The 20,347-nt window shown below is 39.6% G+C and overlaps 2 protein-coding genes across 8 annotated transcripts in view; one reads left to right on the top strand and one right to left on the bottom strand.

The window, feature by feature from the left end:
• The window catches only part of si:dkey-191m6.4 (rho GTPase-activating protein 22), a 33,925-nt gene extending 23,472 nt beyond the window's left edge, over positions 1 to 10,453 (top strand). For all 3 annotated transcript variants that reach the window (XM_031748880.2, XM_039616076.1, XM_039616075.1), the window contains 7 exons: positions 1,895 to 2,023; positions 4,283 to 4,490; positions 4,595 to 4,727; positions 4,805 to 4,878; positions 4,967 to 5,088; positions 5,217 to 6,228; positions 7,351 to 10,453. In XM_031748880.2, the coding sequence (XP_031604740.1) occupies positions 1,895 to 2,023; positions 4,283 to 4,490; positions 4,595 to 4,727; positions 4,805 to 4,878; positions 4,967 to 5,088; positions 5,217 to 6,228; positions 7,351 to 7,573 (1,901 nt within the window). In that variant the 3' untranslated portion in view covers positions 7,574 to 10,453. The remainder of the gene's footprint in view (positions 1 to 1,894; positions 2,024 to 4,282; positions 4,491 to 4,594; positions 4,728 to 4,804; positions 4,879 to 4,966; positions 5,089 to 5,216; positions 6,229 to 7,350) is intronic.
• Positions 10,454 to 12,367: 1,914 nt separating this feature from the next.
• Positions 12,368 to 20,347, bottom strand: part of mapk8b (mitogen-activated protein kinase 8b) — a 30,953-nt gene continuing 22,973 nt past the window's right edge. For 3 of the 5 annotated variants that reach the window (XM_031748872.2, XM_039616288.1, XM_039616290.1), the window contains 4 exons: positions 20,164 to 20,288; positions 18,882 to 18,945; positions 17,153 to 17,230; positions 12,368 to 16,684 (listed from right to left, as the gene is read on the bottom strand). In XM_031748872.2, the coding sequence (XP_031604732.1) occupies positions 16,491 to 16,684; positions 17,153 to 17,230; positions 18,882 to 18,945; positions 20,164 to 20,288 (461 nt within the window). In that variant the 3' untranslated portion in view covers positions 12,368 to 16,490. Of the gene's footprint in view, positions 16,753 to 17,152; positions 17,231 to 18,881; positions 18,946 to 20,163; positions 20,289 to 20,347 lie in introns of all 5 variants that reach the window. The other 2 variants (XM_039616289.1, XM_031748871.2) reach the window with 2 other exon arrangements.

Here is a 20,347-nt window from a genome sequence, read left to right on the forward strand (position 1 = left end):
CTAGGGAGGGAAAAGAAAATCTGCTACCTTGTTCATCTTTAAAGAATTTTTTAAACCTTTAAAAAATGTTGATATTTGAGCCTAAATTAAGACCTTCAATTTCAATTAAAAAAGGAGTTTTCAAGAGATTGAGGGAGGGGTGCTTTTAGAGGTTTGCATCATTTTTGAGGGGTTATTTCAAAATGTCATTATGTTATTTATTTTTTTAATTGTTTAGAAGTTGGATGTGTGTGTGTGTGAGGGGGGTATCTTCAGGTGTCTTTGTCTGTAAAATGTTCAGTTTGATGAATAAACTATACATTTAAATATCAATACCCTACCAGCAAAATTGTGGTTTCTCCAGGCCTTCAAATCAGCTCTCGTTCTGTGTTGTTACATCATGAGGCCATATTCACAGAGTCACCGTACCAAAACTTATAACTATATACCTTTTCTAGATAATGGGATTTTAAAATGCCCTTAAAAATGAAAATAATAATAATAATAATGTAAATATCCAGCTCTTAGTCCAAAAGCACCTTTGGGATGTTTAGGACATTCAATCGACTAGCAGAGGAATTACCTTTCATTTGTACTGTTATTCACAAAACCATTACCATTCTGCCTCTGAGATACCCCAAGCAACATCGATAAATACTCTTTTAGCCAAAGATGCTAGTCTCAAAAGCACTATGTCAAGGATCTGCAATACACTAGCCAATATAAATCCTCAGCTCCCAAGTAGGCTTTGAATACAGTTCTAGAACAAGAAACAAGAAACTGTATCTCTACTTTTAAGATTAGGCTCGAAACTTTCCTTTTTTGCTAAAGCTTATTGTTCGTGCTGGATCAGGTGACCCTGAATCCTACCTTAGTTATGCTGCAATAGGTGTAGGCTGCTGGGGATTCCCATGATGCATCCTATGAGTATTTCTTCCTTAGTTACATTTATCACCCACCATGTGTTAATAGACCTCTCTACACTGAATCACACTTGTTATCAATCTCTGGCTCTCGTCCACAGCATGTCTTTTATCCCGTCTTCCTTCTCTATCCCCAACCGGTTGCAGCAGATGGCCCCGCCCCTCCCTGAGCCTGGTTCTGCCGGAGGTTACTTCCTGTTAAAAGGGAGTTTTTCCTTCCCACTGTCGCCAAAGTTTTTTACAGGGTTGTTCCCTGTATGTGTTATTGTAGGGTCTACCTTACAATATAAAGCGCCTTGAGGCGACTGTTGTTGTGATTTGGAGCTGTATAAATAAAACTGAACTGAAAATTGAATTGAACTGAATCCACCTTACCAAACCAAAACATTTACCCCAGCATTTAGCCCACTCAAGTCCAGTGCAAACGTATGTTTTCAGTTTAAATGTATTATTTTGGTATCAAACATGCATAACATAGAGACCTAATAAGAGTTCAAAACCTCTTCACCTTAAGGTAAAGAAGATCAAATTCACTTATGTGTAACTAGTAAACAATGCTCTCTGCGCAATCTGCTGCTTCCAACGTAATCCAAATAATCATTTCCCCTTTATCAGATCTGTGAGGTTTTTGGTTTATTATTTATCATGTTACATGTTTATGATATCTGAAATACTTACTTGTTAATTCTTAACAGTAATGGTTTGTTTTAAATGTTTTTTCTGTTAGAGTTCGTCTTCTCAACAAATTATTATCTTGTATTCAACTGCTAGGATACTTCAGAGAAAGTCCTGAGCAGTTTGACATTTATTTCAAGGTTAATTTATGAGGCAGTTTCCTATAAAGACAAAAAAACAAACAAATAACCAAAAATAAAACCCATCTAGTAGCATCACACTGCAGACCACAAGTTTGATTCCACGACAAAGCCCTATTTCATCTCTGTTGTACTCACTCGTACGCTTCTTTTTCCTTTCCTTGTGCGTCCCCGCAGGCGGAACAGGAGAGAAGGATCGGGCACCCATCAGCCATGAATCCTTCCTGCTCATGGCAAACTCCCAGAACGATATGGACGACTGGGTCAAGGCCATACGGCGGGTCATCTGGGCACCATTTGGAGGAGGTAAAGCCAAACCTTTGAACTGAAACACAAAAAAAACATATTAGGCCACCAATCAGTAGCAGCTAAAAATCCATATTTCTCTAAGGAAAATATACAAACATAAAAGCCAAGCTAACACTGCTTTTGTTCATCATCTTTGTGTAAAAGAAAGCAAAATATATTATTCATATTCCTGTGCCAGCAATAATTCAAGGCGTGCCTTCCAGTGCAGGAGATTTCCTCTCTGCCTTATAAGCTCAATACATCGCCCAAAATATTTGAAACTAGCTCTTGCTGCTGGAATAGAAGAGACTGCAGTCCACATCTCTGCTCTGTCTTTAATGTTTAGGTAACATGCTCTCCAACCCCAACTCTGTCTCATTTCTTTAGCCTGCAGGTAATTCTCACCCTGTCTGCTCGGGATGTCTAACTAGTGTAACGCGACATAAGGCCAGAAATATAACCAGGCCTGTCTGATTATGATGTGGGGCATAAGGAGCAGCTGAGCAGGAAGGTGTTGGATTACAAAGCAGCTCTATATTAACAGGGGGACAAATGTAGAATAACACATAAATAATATACTGTATGATATCATTAATCTAATTTTAATCCTTGTCTTTAGTAAAGCATGTTTAAGAGCTGCTGGCAACTAGCAGACCTATTCTTTATGAAAATGAGTCATTTATCTTTGTTTATTCCCTTATTCAATTTTAGCAAATAAAAACACATAAAAAAAAAGAAGTTCTGTAAGCTTGGCTGATGGAAAATAAGGGAATGTATAAATGAAGACCTGGCTGACCAATAAAAGCCTATGACAAGCATGACTAGCTTAAATGTCCACACAAGTAACACAAATAATAGACGTTTATAAATAGCTAGCATAAGCCTCAATTAGCACCCCCTCAATTTGGATAACAGAAGAAAATAGATGGATAGGTTTTATACTTGGTGCATGAAGAAATAAAAGTAAAGAGTCCTGGGTCATCTTTCCAGTCACACTAATGTTTATCGTTTTGGACGATGACAGCATTTCTCACTATCTGAACTTTTTTAACACCCGCAAAAGATTGGAAAAATAGTAATTCATTTTAATCTGGTATTAAATATGTGCTAGTTTTTTGTCTATGCTAGGTTTTTAAAAACGCTAGCATTTTGTGCTAGCAACTGATAAAATTCTAACAGCATTTTTGTCCAGCTTTTTGTTAACTTTTGTTAAATGCTATCTTTTTGTGCTGCTAGGACAAAAAGCTAGCATGTTTTTTTCTAGATTTTCGACTGTTGAAAAGATGGCAAAAAATGCTAGCTTTTGTGTAGGTTTTCGAAAGGAAAAAAAACTAAGGCACCTTTAAAAAGAGATAGAAAAAAAATTTGTGAAAAGAAACAATAGAATGAATATATAATAATATATTTTTGCGCATTAGCTTAGCTTATCATTAGCTTATATCCCTAGAAGTTTAACTTTCCCCTCAACATTCATACTAAATGCATAGTGAAAGTCAATACACTGACACATCTGTTCAGAGTGAATCCCCTGACGGGCTGGGTGGTATTTCCAGCCTCCCTCTCCAGTTCACAGGCAAAATGTGTCAGTCTGCTGCCTCTGTGTCCAGAATAGATCTGTGCCAAATCATAGACCCCTCCTTAACAGCAGCACTGCAGTCACAGCAGATCCCATGCAGCATGTCTCTGCTTCCTCAGCTGCTCTTTCCAAGCTTCTCTGTCATTTTCCTCAACTTGGCTTGTTTCTGCTAAAGTCTGTGGGATAAATGAAAAATTAATTACCAGCTACAAGAGTCAAATGCCTGAACAGGAATGGATGAACATGGTGAAATGTGGGCTGGGAAGGTATGACAAACGCTTTCTGCAACTGTGCAGCTCCTGTTCTTTCAATTACTACCATTACTGCAAGCTAACATCCAGCTGTGACTGCTGCAGCCAAACAACAGGTAATAACCCGTGGTTATTAGGATGTATACAATTAAGCATGTTTAGATATTTAAGTTAGCATAAAATTGCATATTTATTCTGGGCACTTTTTTTGCTCTGTTCATGTTAGGTGTCACTTTTTATTTATTTATTAATTATCTTTGTGATCATATGAAGGCTACAAATAACCACAAAGATGCTGTTCCAGAAACATGCTGTCAGATTCAATTTTCACACAGAATAAATGTACATATTTTCTTCACTTGCTCCACAATATAAAAACCAACTACGGCCTCGTGCCTTCAGAAAGCCAGCAAAGCACTGACATGTTATGTTTCTTCCATCTGTCAACAGGGATATTTGGCCAGCGTCTAGAGGACACAGTGCAGTACGAGAAGAAGTTTGGCCCCCGCCTTGCACCCCTGCTGGTTGAGCAGTGTGTGGACTTTATCAGAGAGAGGGGTCTGGATGAGGAAGGTCTCTTTCGAATGCCAGGACAGGCCAACCTGGTCAGGGAGCTGCAGGAGGCCTTCGACTGTGGGGACAAGCCCCTGTTTGACAGGTGGGCGAGAGGGTGAAATGGGAAAATTCACTTTGCCAAAGACTTTTATGATCATCACTGATTTGAATTCTACTGAATCATCTTTCTTTCTGACTTGCTTGCAGTAACACAGACGTCCACACAGTGGCATCCTTGCTGAAGTTGTACCTGCGAGAGCTGCCCGAACCAGTTATCCCCTTCTCCAAATATGAAGACTTTCTAACCTGTGCGCAGCTTTTGGCCAAAGATGAGGAGGAGGTATGTGCTGTTTACCTTTGGTGTGTGGACTTTGAGTGTTACTGTGAGTAGAATAAGGATGATTTGTCTCATATCAGGGAGTCCAGGAGCTTGGAAAGCAAGTTAGCACTCTACCTCTACCGAACTACAACCTCCTCAAGTACATATGCAAGTGAGTGACTTCGTCTGTTAGGTTGAGAACTTAGCTTTTGTAGCCTAATATGTTTTTTACTCTAGTTTTTCACTATATCTCTCCTTAGATTCCTTGATGAGGTCCAGTCCCACTGTAATGAGAACAAGATGAGTGTCCAGAACCTTGCCACAGTATTTGGACCTAACATCCTTAGACCGAAGATGGAGGACCCAGTCACAATCATGGAAGGTACAGACAAAACAATGACAATCAAATAAGGTTCTGTTTTTGTGTAATTTATTTATTAAAAATGATAGTTTAGAATAAAACTAAAAAAGTTATACTGACACCGGCTGAATGTGATTTGTATTGTCTAGGAACTTCTCTTGTCCAGCACCTGATGACAGTCCTGATCAGGGAACACAACCGTTTGTACTCAGGGAGGGAACAGGAGGGGCCAGCTCTACCCCAAACTGAGATCCCCATCCAAGGGCATCATCTCCAACACCGCAGCCTGGGAGCCTGGATCTCTGAAGAGGACCTTCAGAGTTGCCCCGTCTCCAACCCAGACCAAGATCTGCACAGCAGTGCCTCATCCCTGGATGCCAAGCTGTGCGCAGCTGTCAGTCCCACTCAGACCCCTAACCCAAACCCTGGACCAAAACTTGGGTCTTCATCGGGAAAGAGTGAGACGGTAATCAGTCCGAGTAAACAAGCCAAGACCATGCCTTCCTGGAAATATTCCTTCAAAAGCTCCTCAGCGCCTCGTTCCCAGCCGCAAGCTAAGCAAACCAGCAGCAGTGGCTCCGCAGCAGATACAACCAGTCTGTCGTCTGGTGGTGGAGGAGGTGGAAGCAGTGGCAACTGGCTTATGAACGGTTTGTCCTCCTTGAGGGGACACCGGCGCACATCTTCAGGTGAACGGTCCACCCGTGACCGTGACTCCACCGGCTCCTCCCAGAGGCTGTCCACGTATGACAACGTGACCTCCTCCTCTAGCATGGGGAGCGTTCCAAGTGTATCCAGCACACCGTGGTCCACGTCCTCCTGTGAAATATCTGTCCCAGACTCTGCAAGCGAGCCCCCGGTGCACCAGAACTGTGGAGGTGGGGTGGAAGGTGGAGAAAGCCACAGAGAGATTAACAAGGAAAGGGACGGAGGGATGACGACAGACGCGAGCTCCGAGCAGGACAGTTGCGAGGCCATGGAGCTGTGCAGCAGCAGCGCAGCCTGCAGTGAAAATGGAAACGTGGCCACGGCAGCCGGGGTGCCGTCCATTATCATGTCCGAAGATGGAGATGGGGAAAAACTAACACTGAGCAGCCTGGTAGAGGGACTGAAAGACGAGCTGAGAAAACAGAAGACTACATATGAGGCCAGGATCCAAAAGTAAGTCATTGATGCAGGATCTTTCAAACTTATAATAGTAGTGTCTGTCTTTTATATGGTAAATAGAAACACATTTGAATGAACTTTATGGCTTTGAATGTCAGGCTTTTATTTCATTACTGGAATTATTTCAATTACAACCTGCTGTGAGCCCTTTAAAGGGCATTAGTATTGCAATTCTCTACAGTTGGGGGAACACGTCAGGAAGAGACCAAATAAAGACTGAATAAATAAATATGAAATACATCCTGAGATGGAAAAAGTTCCCAAAATTCCAATAACCAATTTTTTATACTAAACCCAAATAGCCTGGTTAAAGTATGCTCAGTTTGTAACACACCAACTTAAAATGTTGTTACCTGTAACACTGAAAATGAACTGGTATTTTCAAAAACCTTTCCCTTTTTGCAACTAAAGCCTGTCATGGAAATAAATGGCATGTTGTTTAAGACATACACAGAGGTGCTTTAAGCAACAAACAAAATGTTAAAGCTGTAAATCATTGGGCTGGAAGCAGCATATTTATATACCTGTGCCCATGCATCATTGTTTGGTCTATAATTTTAGTCTGTTGTTAGGTGGTTGCATGGCAACATGATGACATCATAATATATATAATTAAAGCTGGATATAAAGGAGACTTTATTGTTGCAAAATTAAAGTTATACAATGCTCTTATAAGGCATTAGAGCATAAATGCTGCAAATGGGTCATTATAGCCCTTGGTAGGTGTTGGCTAGGCAACGTGATGATGTTATTATCTGCTATAGATAAGAACCTTCAGGGGTCTAAGCTGTACCTGTGTGCCAGTTTTGGTAGCTCAGCTCCAGATAGTGTTGGAAATGTTTGCAGAAAACTGATAGAGATTATGTGTATTATGTAAGTAAGACATATATATATATGTAGAGAGAGAGATGGCTAACAGTGGTTCTTGCAGGGCAGATTTGTTTTATTTCCTCCAATACCAAGAATATCACATTAGTATTAATCTGGGCACACGGGTCAGACAAAAAGTTGGAAAGGTAGGAAGTTGTTTGAAATGTGCTTTACTGGGTGGTTCAGCCAAACAGAAAAAAGGCAAATGTCTGTGACCTTTTCTGTGTGTATTGTGCTTCCACACAGATTGGAAGAGTCTAGTGCTGCTCTGTGTGCCCAGATGGAGCGTTTGGAACAGGAGATGGAGCAGGAGAGGAAGAAGCAGCGCATGCTGGAGATAAAACTCAGAAACTCTGAGCGGGCACGGGAGGATGCGGAGAATCGCAACCGCCTCTTGGAAAAGGAAATGGAGGATTTTTTTGCCACGCTGGGCGATCTGGCCCTCGGTGCAAGGACTAGTGACCTTTGATACACGGCCGCTCATCTGTCTCGGGGTGGGAGGGGCATTTTGTGGTATGGGTCCTAACTCAAAATAAGACTGAAAATAGAAAATAAAGAAAACCTACTTGTGCACATTCAGGAAAAGCTCAATAGAAGCGTAGAGATGACATAGAAAATTCTGAAGGAAGTAAACTTTGACTGTTTTCCTTCTGAGGATCATCTCTACTAAACAGCAAGTGGTCCTGATTTTGTTACGCATGCTTCAAACTCATTTTAAAAGATGGCACTTCTGTGATTACTGCAGAGGTCTGTCTTACAAAGGGAGTTCAGGTGCCTGGATATGAATGGTGGAACATAATGTAACATTTTATGAAGTGGAGAGCACTGACTTCTTTAACCACTACTTTAAAAGGACAATAACCGAATGGATTTTGTGTTAAAAGTGTGCAACTTAAGACAGTGGACTGCTGTTTATCTGTATGGGATCTTAAAGCAATAGCTTCACATTTTGGGAAATACAGTTATTTGCTGTCTTGCAGAGAGTTAGATGAGAAGTATGAAACCAATTTCATGCCTGTATGTCAAAGAAGGTGCTAAAGCTAGTAGCCATTTAGCCTAGCTTAGGGGCACAAACACAAGGCTCTGGAACCATTGGTAAAGAGACATTTTTTTAAAGATTTTTTTTTAAGCTATTAGGCTATTGATTATAAAATGCAAAAGCCTACTGGAATTATGAACACAGCTTCATAGTGATTGTTTCAAAGTAGCCGTGAACATGCTAATAGGTAGCTAAGAGATAGATCGCTAATAGCTTAAAGATATTTTCTTACACTTCACAGTTATTCTGCTTTGTTGATGATTTAAAAAAGGGAAAGTAATTAGTTTTTATTAGATCAGTTACAGTTAACTACAATAAAAATGTCATTTTAATAATAAAAATTTAAAACCAACAAAGAATCATTAATAGACAAAAGCTATTATGCATAGTATGGTAAAAGACTTTAATTTATACCTGTTAGTAATAAGTCATTTTACACGTAACAGGCGGTGTTTCCTTCATCATACACCTCAAAAAGCATTTTGGCCCCATACATAGATTTTTTGGTCAGAAATTGCTAGAAATGGCTCATTTGATAAAGGTAGCTCACCAATTAGCCTAGAGTAACACAGGTTAAAATGGTAGCTTTGTACTGCTTATATATAAAAACTTCACTGACACTTGCAAAGCTAATTGATTAGCATATATAATTTCATTTTCTGGGCACTTAAAAAACTAAAATATTAAGAAAATATTAGGTTGTGATTTTCATGCTAACCAGAGGTAGCTATGTCTAGCTTTAATATGCATAATGGTATTGGACTTTTTAGCTAAAACTTGGCAAGAAAGCAAATAAACTTCCCAAAATGTCAAACAGTGTCTTATACTGCAGGGTCAGTTTAGGCTGTAGAGGAAGCTAGCAAACGCTTTTCTGTTTCAGAATTTGAAAATGTTAGTTTCTAAAAAAGAAATGTAACTTTTACAAATTGACCCTTTTTAAATATCATTTTAATCTTTTAAACACCAGACACTGAAATTATACTAGGTGGGTGCTGGCCAAAATCCCATTCATGTACTGTATATCTTCAAATCTGGGCAAATGAAAGTTTTTGAGTAGCTTATAACTTCTAATTACGAGTATTATGTACTATTTGGGTAAACTGACTCCTTAACTACAGTGGTAGCTTTAGCAGGTTCAATTTGTATATTGCAACACAAAGGCAGGTTTAAGAAAACTACTCTTTCCAAACAGTTTCTTTTCAGAGGGGGAAAAAAAAAGCAAACGCATTAACAGATGGGATTTCTGCCATAGCTCTTCTTTGTCCTCAGGCCCTTCCAGTGCCTCTCGTCACCATCGACATGGTTCCCAAACTCATTTGATGGCGAAGCCTCGATCTTTGGTTCGCTCTGATCCTCACTGATGTCAACATACCTTTAATGTACAGATAATATAACAGGGACAATTCTTTTCAGCTTAGCACACGGGATATGTGCCTCAGTACATGAAGGCCATTTACAGTACACAGTAAAATACCAAAGCTAGACCGCCTCAGCTGTTCGCTCACGAGAGATCAGAATGGCCTGCCTGGAAGCCACGTTGATTTTGGCACATGAAGCTGAACACTGCCCTCAAAGAAACAATGGAGTTTCCTGGTTGTGCCTTCAGGGAAGCGTTTTGAACTAGGAAAAATGTAGTGTTGCTTGCTTGTCCACAGATGTGGTGCATATACTTCTCCATAATACATGGCTTTTTTAAAAGACATATGGAACAAACTGCTGATGCTGATGAGTCCCTCGAAGGTGCCAATTCTTGTGAAAGTGAATTGTGAATTGAATGGAAGTTTTGCATTAAGAATGTATCTTTATAGTGAATGTAATGTGTTGTTGATCAAGCCAGCCCGATAGAAAATTGTAAACCATAGAGAAAGTATCAAACTCACTGTAACACTCAAATGTCTGCTCCCAAGATGAGTGAGTACTACTGAGTTTTGTGAAAATCTTCAGCATCTTACCGTTAATCAGAACATCGAGAGGTGTAACTAGTAGCAGTCAATCCCCGAAGGGCCCCTTAGACAGTACAGTTATATGTGAAAGCGTGCTTTTGGTTGGGCAATGTGACCATTTTTTAAAGAGCTAAAAGACAGTGTTGTTATATTGACTTCATTTGCACATGTACACGCAGAACACGATGGTCTAACTCGCTGATTCCAACAGCCTTTTATTTTTCTCTTATGTATGTCTCATGACGAAGGTTAAATGTTTGTTATTGCTCTGCTGATCATCTATGGTGCTTATTTATTATGGATTTCCACTATTGTAACAAATGGCCATGTATGGAAATAAAAGTGACAAGGATCACACACGTGACGGTGATGAACCTGACCTACTGGAGTTTCTGATCGGAAAACCTCAATGAGATAAACATCTACATATTGTAGCTGTTAGTAAATGGTTCGCACTAAAACTGGTGGTTAAATTGTAAAATTGGTTTGGACTACTTCAAGTACCAACTTTGGTTTCGTACCGGGATGTAAAAAATACTTTTTAATGCTATAAAGTTGGTTGTGTTAATATAGTAAGAGGATTAACTTGATTATGGGGTCAGTCTCAAGTGGCCCCTAGAGGAACTGCTGTTTTTGGCAGTCCCCTGTCAGCTACTGAGGGTATCTTTTTTTTTTTTTTTTTGACCAAGAATGTTAGCGTTACAGGTGATAACTTAGCACTCCACCTTCTGTTCAAATATGGCCACTTTTGGCCGCAGAATCAAAATGGGTGTGGTCAAATCCTGACACTGGCCTCCAATGTTATATACAGTCTAAAGCAGCGGTCCCCACCACGGGGTGGTTTACGTCCGACGATATTTTCACGGACCGGCCTTTAAGGTGTCGCGGACAAATACAACAAAATAAAACCAGTACCGGTACCAAAAAAAAGAGGATTTATTCATAACACATAATGATAAAAATGATTTAAAAAATAACGATAAAATCCCTGAAAACCATAAATTTCACACTCGAGCTTCAACTCTCGCGGCCCGGGGATTGGGGACTGCTGGTCTAAAGTTTTAGCCCAAATAGCAGATGCTGGCTAATAATCAATCCAATACTGGCACACCTCACAATCCTGTAATACTTAAACTTTGAATGATAGAATAAGCACAACACAGTGAGCATATTTTGATCTCACAGAGATAATAAAGAAGTGGACCTAGTGATGCTAACTGCCATTCTTTCAGATTGGCAACATAAAACAACTGCACTGTTACAAAAAGTAGAGTTTTCACTTTTTACCAAGTTTTTTAGTGGATTTATGATGGCTGATGATCCCATTCAGAGTAAAACGGTCCAAGAAGATAAGTTTTAAGATTCAGCTACTTTGGAATAGATAAGATGCCAGGATGTAGACGTGCATGGTGTTTTTAGGTTCTCATTCAGACCCAGCTCTTTGTCGATGCCTAGCTTCTTATTCAAATACGGTCACTTTGGTTCACAATAAGTAAACAAAAAACAAAACAAGATGGCAACTGCAAAAAATACTAGTCACTGATAGTTGACTTTCTTTCTTCGGTTTCCACAACTGACTGTTCACATCCTTGTTTCAGGTCATTTGGTCTATGGCAGTTCCTTCCCAATGACATCACTCAGGCCATTAAAAAAAAATCAAACAAGCCATGAGTGGTTGGTGACCAAGCTATAGTCATGAGTCTCATCCTAATAAGTATACAGTAAAACTAAATCTGAATTTGGCCATCAGTGCATTTACATTGGTCATCACTTGTTACTCTTAACTGTACCTGCAAAATATCACAAATAACGAAAACACACACACACATCAATACTTGTCCTTAGCTGATGCTTATATCATAACTGACCCAAACTGATTGTCTCAACAGAAGCTACATTTTAATTGACAGGGTTTCATGAATGTTTGACATGTGTGGTGATGTTTAAGGACAACTACATGAATAATTTTTTATTATTATTGTCATTACTGTTATTATGCTGCTTCACAGTTTGCTGGTCCTAAAAGATACTTTATGTAATTACCCCCTGCAAATCTTCAATAAACCTTGCACCACCAGGGGGCAGTATTTTACCAGGTGGTATGTTGAAATGTTTGTATTTTTTTTTTTTAGCCCAAGACCACTTTCCGTATCACCCTTTTCCAGGCGAAATGTGTCTTTAATGACTTTCACAGTTAAATAAAGATTACACTGAATATACATATTCTGTTGGTAGTTTTAGCTACTTCTGGGAGGATTTAAATGCAGGGATTTAAAGTGAGTACCCTTAAGAACTGCATCTGTCTTTATTCACAGACATAGACATACAATGAATGAATCAACGTGTATTTGTTTTATTTGCAGTATATTTTATTTTTTTCATTTTTTTTTTCATTTTTGAGTTTTTAAGAGGTGGCATCATCAGATCCCAATGCATGTATTCTAGTAGTGCACTTCTTTGTGGGTTGCGTTTTTTTGGGTGTCGCAGATCCAGGAAATCTTAAAACTACTTGCATGGCTGGATTCACTAGCAAACATTACAAACCAGCACCATACATATAATGAATTCTCGTAGGTATTGACTCATTTTTTGTGTGTGTTTCTTAACAATATTATTCTAACCATGTCCCCAAATCAAAAATCTGTCACCCATATGTGAGTCAAAGAACTTTCGGTCTCTGCATCAAACTCCAGGTGAAAGATTTTGTTTGTTTCTTTGTTTTTTGACGGGTAAGACCAAATACGTAACATTTTGACTATAAACAAGTCACAGAAATAAAAACTGATCTTATTCATTTAAAAAAAAAAAAAAAAAAAAAAAAAAAAAATCAAAAATAAATCAAAACATGGATTGACAGTACCAAACATTTTCTTTACCTTCAGGAGACAGCTAACAAAGGCTAGGCCCATCACATACTACTCGCACAGTTTGCTGAAGGTATTGCACATTTAGTTCAAAAACAAAAAGAAAACAACAACAAAAAAAATATACATATAACAATTCTCTTACTTCTAGGTGAAGTATACATAATGTACAAAACTAGAAGTCTGTTGAAACCGACAAATAGTACACTTTCAAATAAATAAATAATGGAATCTGTTATTCACATGTCTTCGACAGCTAATTCTGCAGGCGACTATATGCAAGAACGGGCAGAAATTCAGCGTGAGGTAGTTCATCAAAGCTGACTTGAATCAGAATGAAAGTGGTTGAGAGATGTAATAATGACAAAAACAACAACAACCTAAAAAGAAGAAAATACTCCAATTATTGGTTCCTACTGATGGGCTAAGAAAATTAAGAGCACTTTACAGAACGTCATCTTTCTTTTCAGCTAATATGACAATTTGATGCATACCACTGCTTCTGTCCATTAACTGTGTCATTTAAAAAAGCAATTTTTAGTTTACAACATTTAGCTAGAAACTAAATGACTGCAGGTTGATTCTTTGTGCTGTATGGGTGAAGCGCCACAGCTGCTAATGCTGTACTTTGTCCTTAAACTTGCAATCTTTTTAATAGCCACGAGTGGGCTATTAAAAATAAAGCTCGGAGAAACAGCACTCTGCTCTGACCTCAGTAAACACTTTCCTGTTTTTAGGTAGATGTCATCACAGAGACTGCGTCCATCTTTTATACTTTTGTACAGTGTAGCTCAGTGTTAAAGCTAACATTTGCCTCTTGACACACCAGATATTAAGCTAACACCAGGCTGCCATTTTGGATGCTAACTGTCCTATAGCTCACTGATAGAGCCAGCTTTTGCTTTGTAATGTAAAATATTAACAACTGTGCAGCTAAGTGATAGCCATGTTTGTCTACTGATATATGAAATACTATTGGCTGTGTAGCTAAATGACACCAGCAAAGCTAGTAACATAACATGTGTATTAAAAAAAAAAAACAACCCAAACATACAGTTGTTTCGCTAATAAATTACATGCTAGCTCAGGAAAGAAAACATGCCACCCTTTGGGAAAATCTGTACTGAATAAAAATCTGTTTTATGTTTGTCTGTTGATCTGATAAGTTTGGATCAGATAGGCCTTTGGACAGCTAGTTGGCTTATGTAATATGGTTAGCTTGGGACTCTATTAGCGAGCATTAGCCATCACAAACTGGTGCAATATTAGGCGTTTACATTAATCTTACTACAGATAATTTTAATATTTGAGAAATCATGCCGTTAATAAATGGTTAAATATCTGGCAGACAAGTTGCCTGAGTGGAGTTACAGCGTATGCTACAGTCTAAAGATAACGTCACCACCAAAACAACAGGATGCAGACGGTGTTGTCTTTCACAATTTGACAATCCTAGCACTGTAGCATGTGCTCCTCTGCTGTCAGCATCCACGAACCACGTGAGAGCGCATCACATATTATGCAAACATTTGTAGGCAGGCAGGTTTGCCGCAGGAAATAAGCTAATATGGCTAGCTCATTCAACATGGCAAGGACATTTCTTTCAGTTAATACCACAAGTGTTATGTGCGCTGTGGCTGTGTGGCTCTGCCTTTTTTCTACTATAGTGTCAATCTGCCGTTCCAATATTAAACTTTATCTAAAGCTTTTTAAAATACTAACATGAATTCAGTCGCAGAGTTTGCTCATATAGCTTGACCCAGCACTTCCTCTTTCTGTCCATCAGTCAACAAATTAAATGAACTACTTAAAGAAAATTACATGTATAAAAATTGTCATTATTCTATATGTTGGTTGCTGTCACTGCAAAGAAACACTTCTTTTTACTTTGATGAAAGACCTTGGTAAAACTGCCTCTTCTTCTGAAATGACTCCAACAAATGCATAAGCACCTCAATGCATACGTCACCACCACCCTCTCCTGCAAGACACCGCAGTCTCTTGCTCAACAGTCCAAAACCAAAACAAGTAGAAAAATATACAACACGCTCGTGAGAACTACGACCTCCCCTCGCACGTCACCGCTCTGACATGGAAACTACCGTTGTTATCCAGAAGCTGACGGATAAAACGCTCCCTCCTACACGCACTCAGGAATGAATGACAAACAGGCACTTTTCCTTTCAACACAAAAATCATATACACTCAAAACAGGACGCTATTATTGCATACAGTAAGAAAAAATTTGTTTCTTTTGACTCTGGTTTTTGTGCTGCTAGTTTATATATAGATATAGTTAGTTTGATCCATAGTTGCAGGCAAGTCTAGTTCGCAAAGTGTTCGCTGATTTTTACAAAAATTGAAAACAAAAACGCATAACTAATAAGGGGATCCGGGAGTAAGGAGACACACACCTTTTACACCTAACCGCTGTCGCTCCGAGATGCCAAATATCAACACGTTCGCATGCGTTCTCGAATATCACGTCGCCCTACTTGACCGAAACACATTCCACTTACGCCATCGCCAACTTCGCAACTTGAAACTACTCTACGTCTTACAAAAACCTCCCGAAGCACGATGAAGAACATTCTGAAGTCCCGAATTGATACTGAAACTATTCCGCGTATCCACGTCCAACGTGTCGCACAGCCAGCTGCAGATAAGAGGTACTTTAAAAGCACTTAAAAATAATACAGAAGACAGTCATTGAGAGGATATCCTCCAGGACCTAACTGTGCCATTACCAATCCTGTAGTAAGAGTAGAAGGTAAAAAAAACAAAAACAAAAATCAATCACATGGGGAGAAAATGTCAGCATTTTTAAATGATGGGAAAAATATGTTGATTATAAAGCTTTCGTTAAAGTTAAAATTTACAATGAATGTAGTAGTGATTCAAAAGAGTTCAAATAAAAGGATATACATATGATCTAATATCCACATTATGGGAGAGAGAATAGAAACGGGGGGAGAACTAAGACAAAGTTTGTCAATTAAATTAGGTTTTCAATGGCTCACTGCAAACTTGTATCCAAGAATAAAACTACATCTACAATAAAATCTGTACAAACTCAATCTACATGTATATGGCAAATTGTAAAAGCAGTAGCTTAACAAGTGGGGAAAAAAAAAAAAAAAAAAAAAAAAAATCACATTGAAACATTTTACAGATATTTCTTTAAATTTTCACTGTTGGCTCATACAAACCGGAATATAGTGAAATGATAAAAATTCTCTGATCATCTCAGGTTTCTGAAAAAATTAAGAAATGCCACAATAAATTACAGCTAGGACTCAAATGAAAAGAAATCCTAATTATGTTTTTTTTTTTTAAAAAGACTACAGCTTTCATTAAAAAAGAAAAAGATCTGTCCTTTCAGAAATGTTTCAAACAGCTAGCTAGTTAAAGCTACACTACTGAAGACGAGCACGGAGGGGAGGCAAACACAGCGGGTGGGTCGGGGGGCCGATGTCGGGCTGGTGGTCTTGGATGTGACCAGGTGGTGTGGCCCAGCCCAGAACCAGGTGTAGGCGATAGTCATCTGCAGCAGCCCATGGGGCCGGAGGCCGTAGCAGCAGCGGCGGCGGCGGGGCCGACTGTCTCCAGGCTGCTGTCGGTGTCGGTCAGGGTTGGGTCGGTGGACATTGAGGAGACATCATTGGCGGAGGTGGAGGAAGAAGTGGAGGGATGGTGCTGGTGGTGCTGCTGGGGGCTGCTGCTCACTGCTGCACCTGTGCTATGAGAAGCAGGGATGGGCCTGTGGTCACTCACTGAACAGCATTGTGCTTTAGCAGCTGATCTAATAAAGACAAGAACGTGAAGGCTGGTTTTTACATTTGGCAAACCAAAGAGTGGATTCACTCTGAACCACACGCCGTATAAATGCCTGAAAGTATCCGGTTTATCTGCACGACTTTGAAGATTCACCGAAATAATAAATAAATGAACAAAAATGTGAGCGCGGGTCACGTCAGGACCAACGCTGCTCGCATCTGCTCCCATTAGAGCGATTACTGAAATGAAATCAAAGCGCTGCAAATGTTATCTGAAGGAAAGCATCTTTGTCTCAGATACATTAACTATCACTTGCAATATAGTGCAGCAGCTGTGATCGTGCGCAGACGTCTTGTGCAATGCAAACATATTCACCTCTTCCATTACAAACGCATTCCTTCTCTCACATAACAAAGTCCACCAACCTATGGACGCCGGCTGTCCCCTGATGACGCCATTCTTTGTCCTTTCTTCCCAGTCTAGGACTTCTTTATATATCAACTCTGTAACAAACACAATGAACACATTCATTCAGATCAGTTTAAAAACTGAAGGAAAAAAAAAAGGGTGAAAGAGTTTTAAGATGAGGTCATGCACAAATGTTTTTCTTCTTTTGGCAAAAAGCTTCAGATAAAAAAATGGTAATAAATGAAGCCCAGTTTACACGGGAACATTTCACTCTAAGGAGACAGAAATGGGACAGTGTGTCTTCAAGCCATCTGTGTGTCACATTTACACTTTCAGGTGTGAACCTCCTGTTGTTGTCACTGCTCTGCTAGGATGGAGGAGCTTAAAGATATTCAAAGGAACACTAACATGGAGAAAATGCCTCTTTTACTATTAAAAAATCTCAAGTATTTTCAAAAACCTGAACCTAAAGCAGGGTGTTGAACTCCAGGCCTCGAGGGCCGGTGTCCTGCAGGTTTTAGATCTCCCCCTGGGTCAGCACACCTGAATCAAATGATTAGTTCATTACCAGGCCTCTGGAGAACTTCAAGACATGCTGAGGAGGTAATTTAGCCATTTAAATCATCTGTGTTGGATCAAGGACACATCTAAAACCTGCAGGGACACCGGCCCTCGAGGCCTTGAGTTTGACACCTGTGACCAAAAATGATGAGGTCACTGTTTTGCTTAATCTCATCATGTGACTGGACACAAGAAAAACAGCTACCCACTTTAGTTTTTAAGGCATTGAAAATTACTTTGAATCATAAAATATGCATTTTAGTTTAAGGAAACATTGGTTCAACTTTAAACTTATTTTGCTTGTTTTTCAGTTTGTTTTGTTTCATAAAAACAGACGTGACTATATTTAAATGTAAGAGTCGTGCTAACTAATGCAGCACTGACACTGTGTCCACCCATTCATCCTTAAGGCTTAACACCACTAAAATCAAATGTTTGTCATGAAGGATAAATTAGCTGGAGAGAACTGAACCTGTATGCATTAGATACATTTTACATGGTAGCCTGTGGGTTTTTCCTCACCAGTATAAAACAACTCTAGTATTTAGCACCTCAGCATACGCTTCATTTTGTGCCCACGAGGCTTCCAATCATCAGCCAGGAATCTGTATTTTTGTGAATGAATCCACAAGGCTTTATATTTACCATTTTCACATTAAAGGAACAGTTAGAGTAATAAAGACCAAGCAGGAAGGTGATGCAGGTTTGCACACCTTAGTATTTGTGACTAAAAACAGATGATGGAGATTGTACAGTAACCATGAAGAATGAACGAAAGTCCTGCACTAATGTGATTTAAAAGCTCAAGTTCATTTTGCAGACATAGACTACGAAAACAAAATATTAATCTGCATTTATACACCAATGAAAATTAGCCTTTCCTGTTTCGCTCCCTCTCTCTCCCAAGCCAGTAAACGTCTGATGTTCTGGCCGAGGGGAGCGGTGGGGGAAATATGCTGCTTTGGACACGGAGTTATTTTCAGCAGAAAATGAGGACTACGGATCTGACACTGGAGCATTTATGGTTTCTGACAGACTGTGCAGAGGAAAACATGCGACTCCCTTCTAGAACAAAGATTAAATGTCCCACAGGCTGCGAAGCACAAAGCTAGACCAACCTTATGCATCACCCTGTAAACGGCTAAGTACTTATGACAGGAGAGGAGAGGAGAGGATCCTTCCTACCTTTCCATTCCTCCACTGTGTGCTCCCGCTCATCCAGCTGCTTGTCTGTGATCACCGGTGGTGGCTGGAGAGAAAAACAGAATAATGTGTCTTTTTACCAAATGGTCACTTTACTCATATCACATCCGCACAAATTATAGACTCAGACCATAGCTTAAACAGTTGGCCAGGTTTTCTTCTCCCTTTTCTAACTCTTTAACAGAGCAAAGAGAAGATACTGATGCTGCCTCTTTAAGAGACAAACGCCGACACTAGTAACCTCTGATTTATGAGCGTTACCACACCAGAGGTCAAATTTACAGAAGTCATTCAATCTAAACACTACAGCAGGTGTATGAGGATGTCTCAAACTCAGTGAATCCTGAGTTGAAAAGTACTGGCGACTACAAGCGGTACCCCTCAGCCTCCTATTAGACACACCTATGGTATTACTACATCACCTTCTTCTTGTATTCACAAGGTTTTCATAAAACTTCATCTCTGATCATGAGGTCAAGGTCACTGAGATTCAAACCCATCTGACCCGTCAGCCTTCTATGGCTAAAGGGTAAAAACCTGGGAGGATGAACAACTCCAGAAAAACCACAAACAAACTCATGAGTTATAGACGGCCTTCAGAAGAGCTCATATGATTTGATGCAGTTGTGTAATGGCAGAACGCAATCTGTGTATAAATCTGCACTTTTCAAGGATGCACCGTCAGCTCTGAGGAATCCACAGGAGACAGGGGAGAGGAGGAAAAAGCAACAATTCGCCTCATTTCCCAATCTGCCAAAACGCAGTCAAAAATCAATCTGCACTGGCTGAGTCACTGCGTTTTCAAGGAGAGGCTTCACATTTGTGACCATCTCAATTTTAGAGACTGAAGCACAAAGAGACAGCTTTACAAGTTTGTGGTCTTGAGACAGAAAAGGGAGCTTAAAATGGCATTTGAAAGGTGTTAAACTTTACCTTTTCACTTATTTTACAGGAAATGTTTCAATGTTCTACAGAGAAAAGCTACACTGTTGCATTCCTGCTAAACTTCAAAGACCCTTAAATCGAATTTTCCCATCAGGTATTCAATATGAGGGATATATTCCAGCCTGAAGCAAATTATATTACACTTAGAGCGGCTTTGGTGTTGCACATTAGGGATTTTTTAAGAGGTCTGAAATGGGCAGAGCTCAGGTGTGATTGCCAAAATCAATGAACATGGATGGTATTAGCAGTTATAATCACTTCCATGTGATTATCACTGGAACAGGGAGGCACTGAAAATACACTAAAGTCAAGTACTTACTGCCTCCACCTCAGTTGGGTCGTACCACACGTTGATATAGGGGTGCTGGAGAGCCTCATCCACTGAGATCCGCTTTGATGCATCTATTACCAGCATCTTTGATAGGAGGTCACGGGCTTGGCTCGCTGAAAGGAAATCATTGAACATAAAAAATATGCAGGAGTGTGCAGCTTGGTTGATGGGA

Source organism: Oreochromis aureus, linkage group 8 (assembly GCF_013358895.1).
Source record: "Oreochromis aureus strain Israel breed Guangdong linkage group 8, ZZ_aureus, whole genome shotgun sequence".
Classification (NCBI taxonomy): domain Eukaryota; kingdom Metazoa; phylum Chordata; class Actinopteri; order Cichliformes; family Cichlidae; genus Oreochromis; species Oreochromis aureus.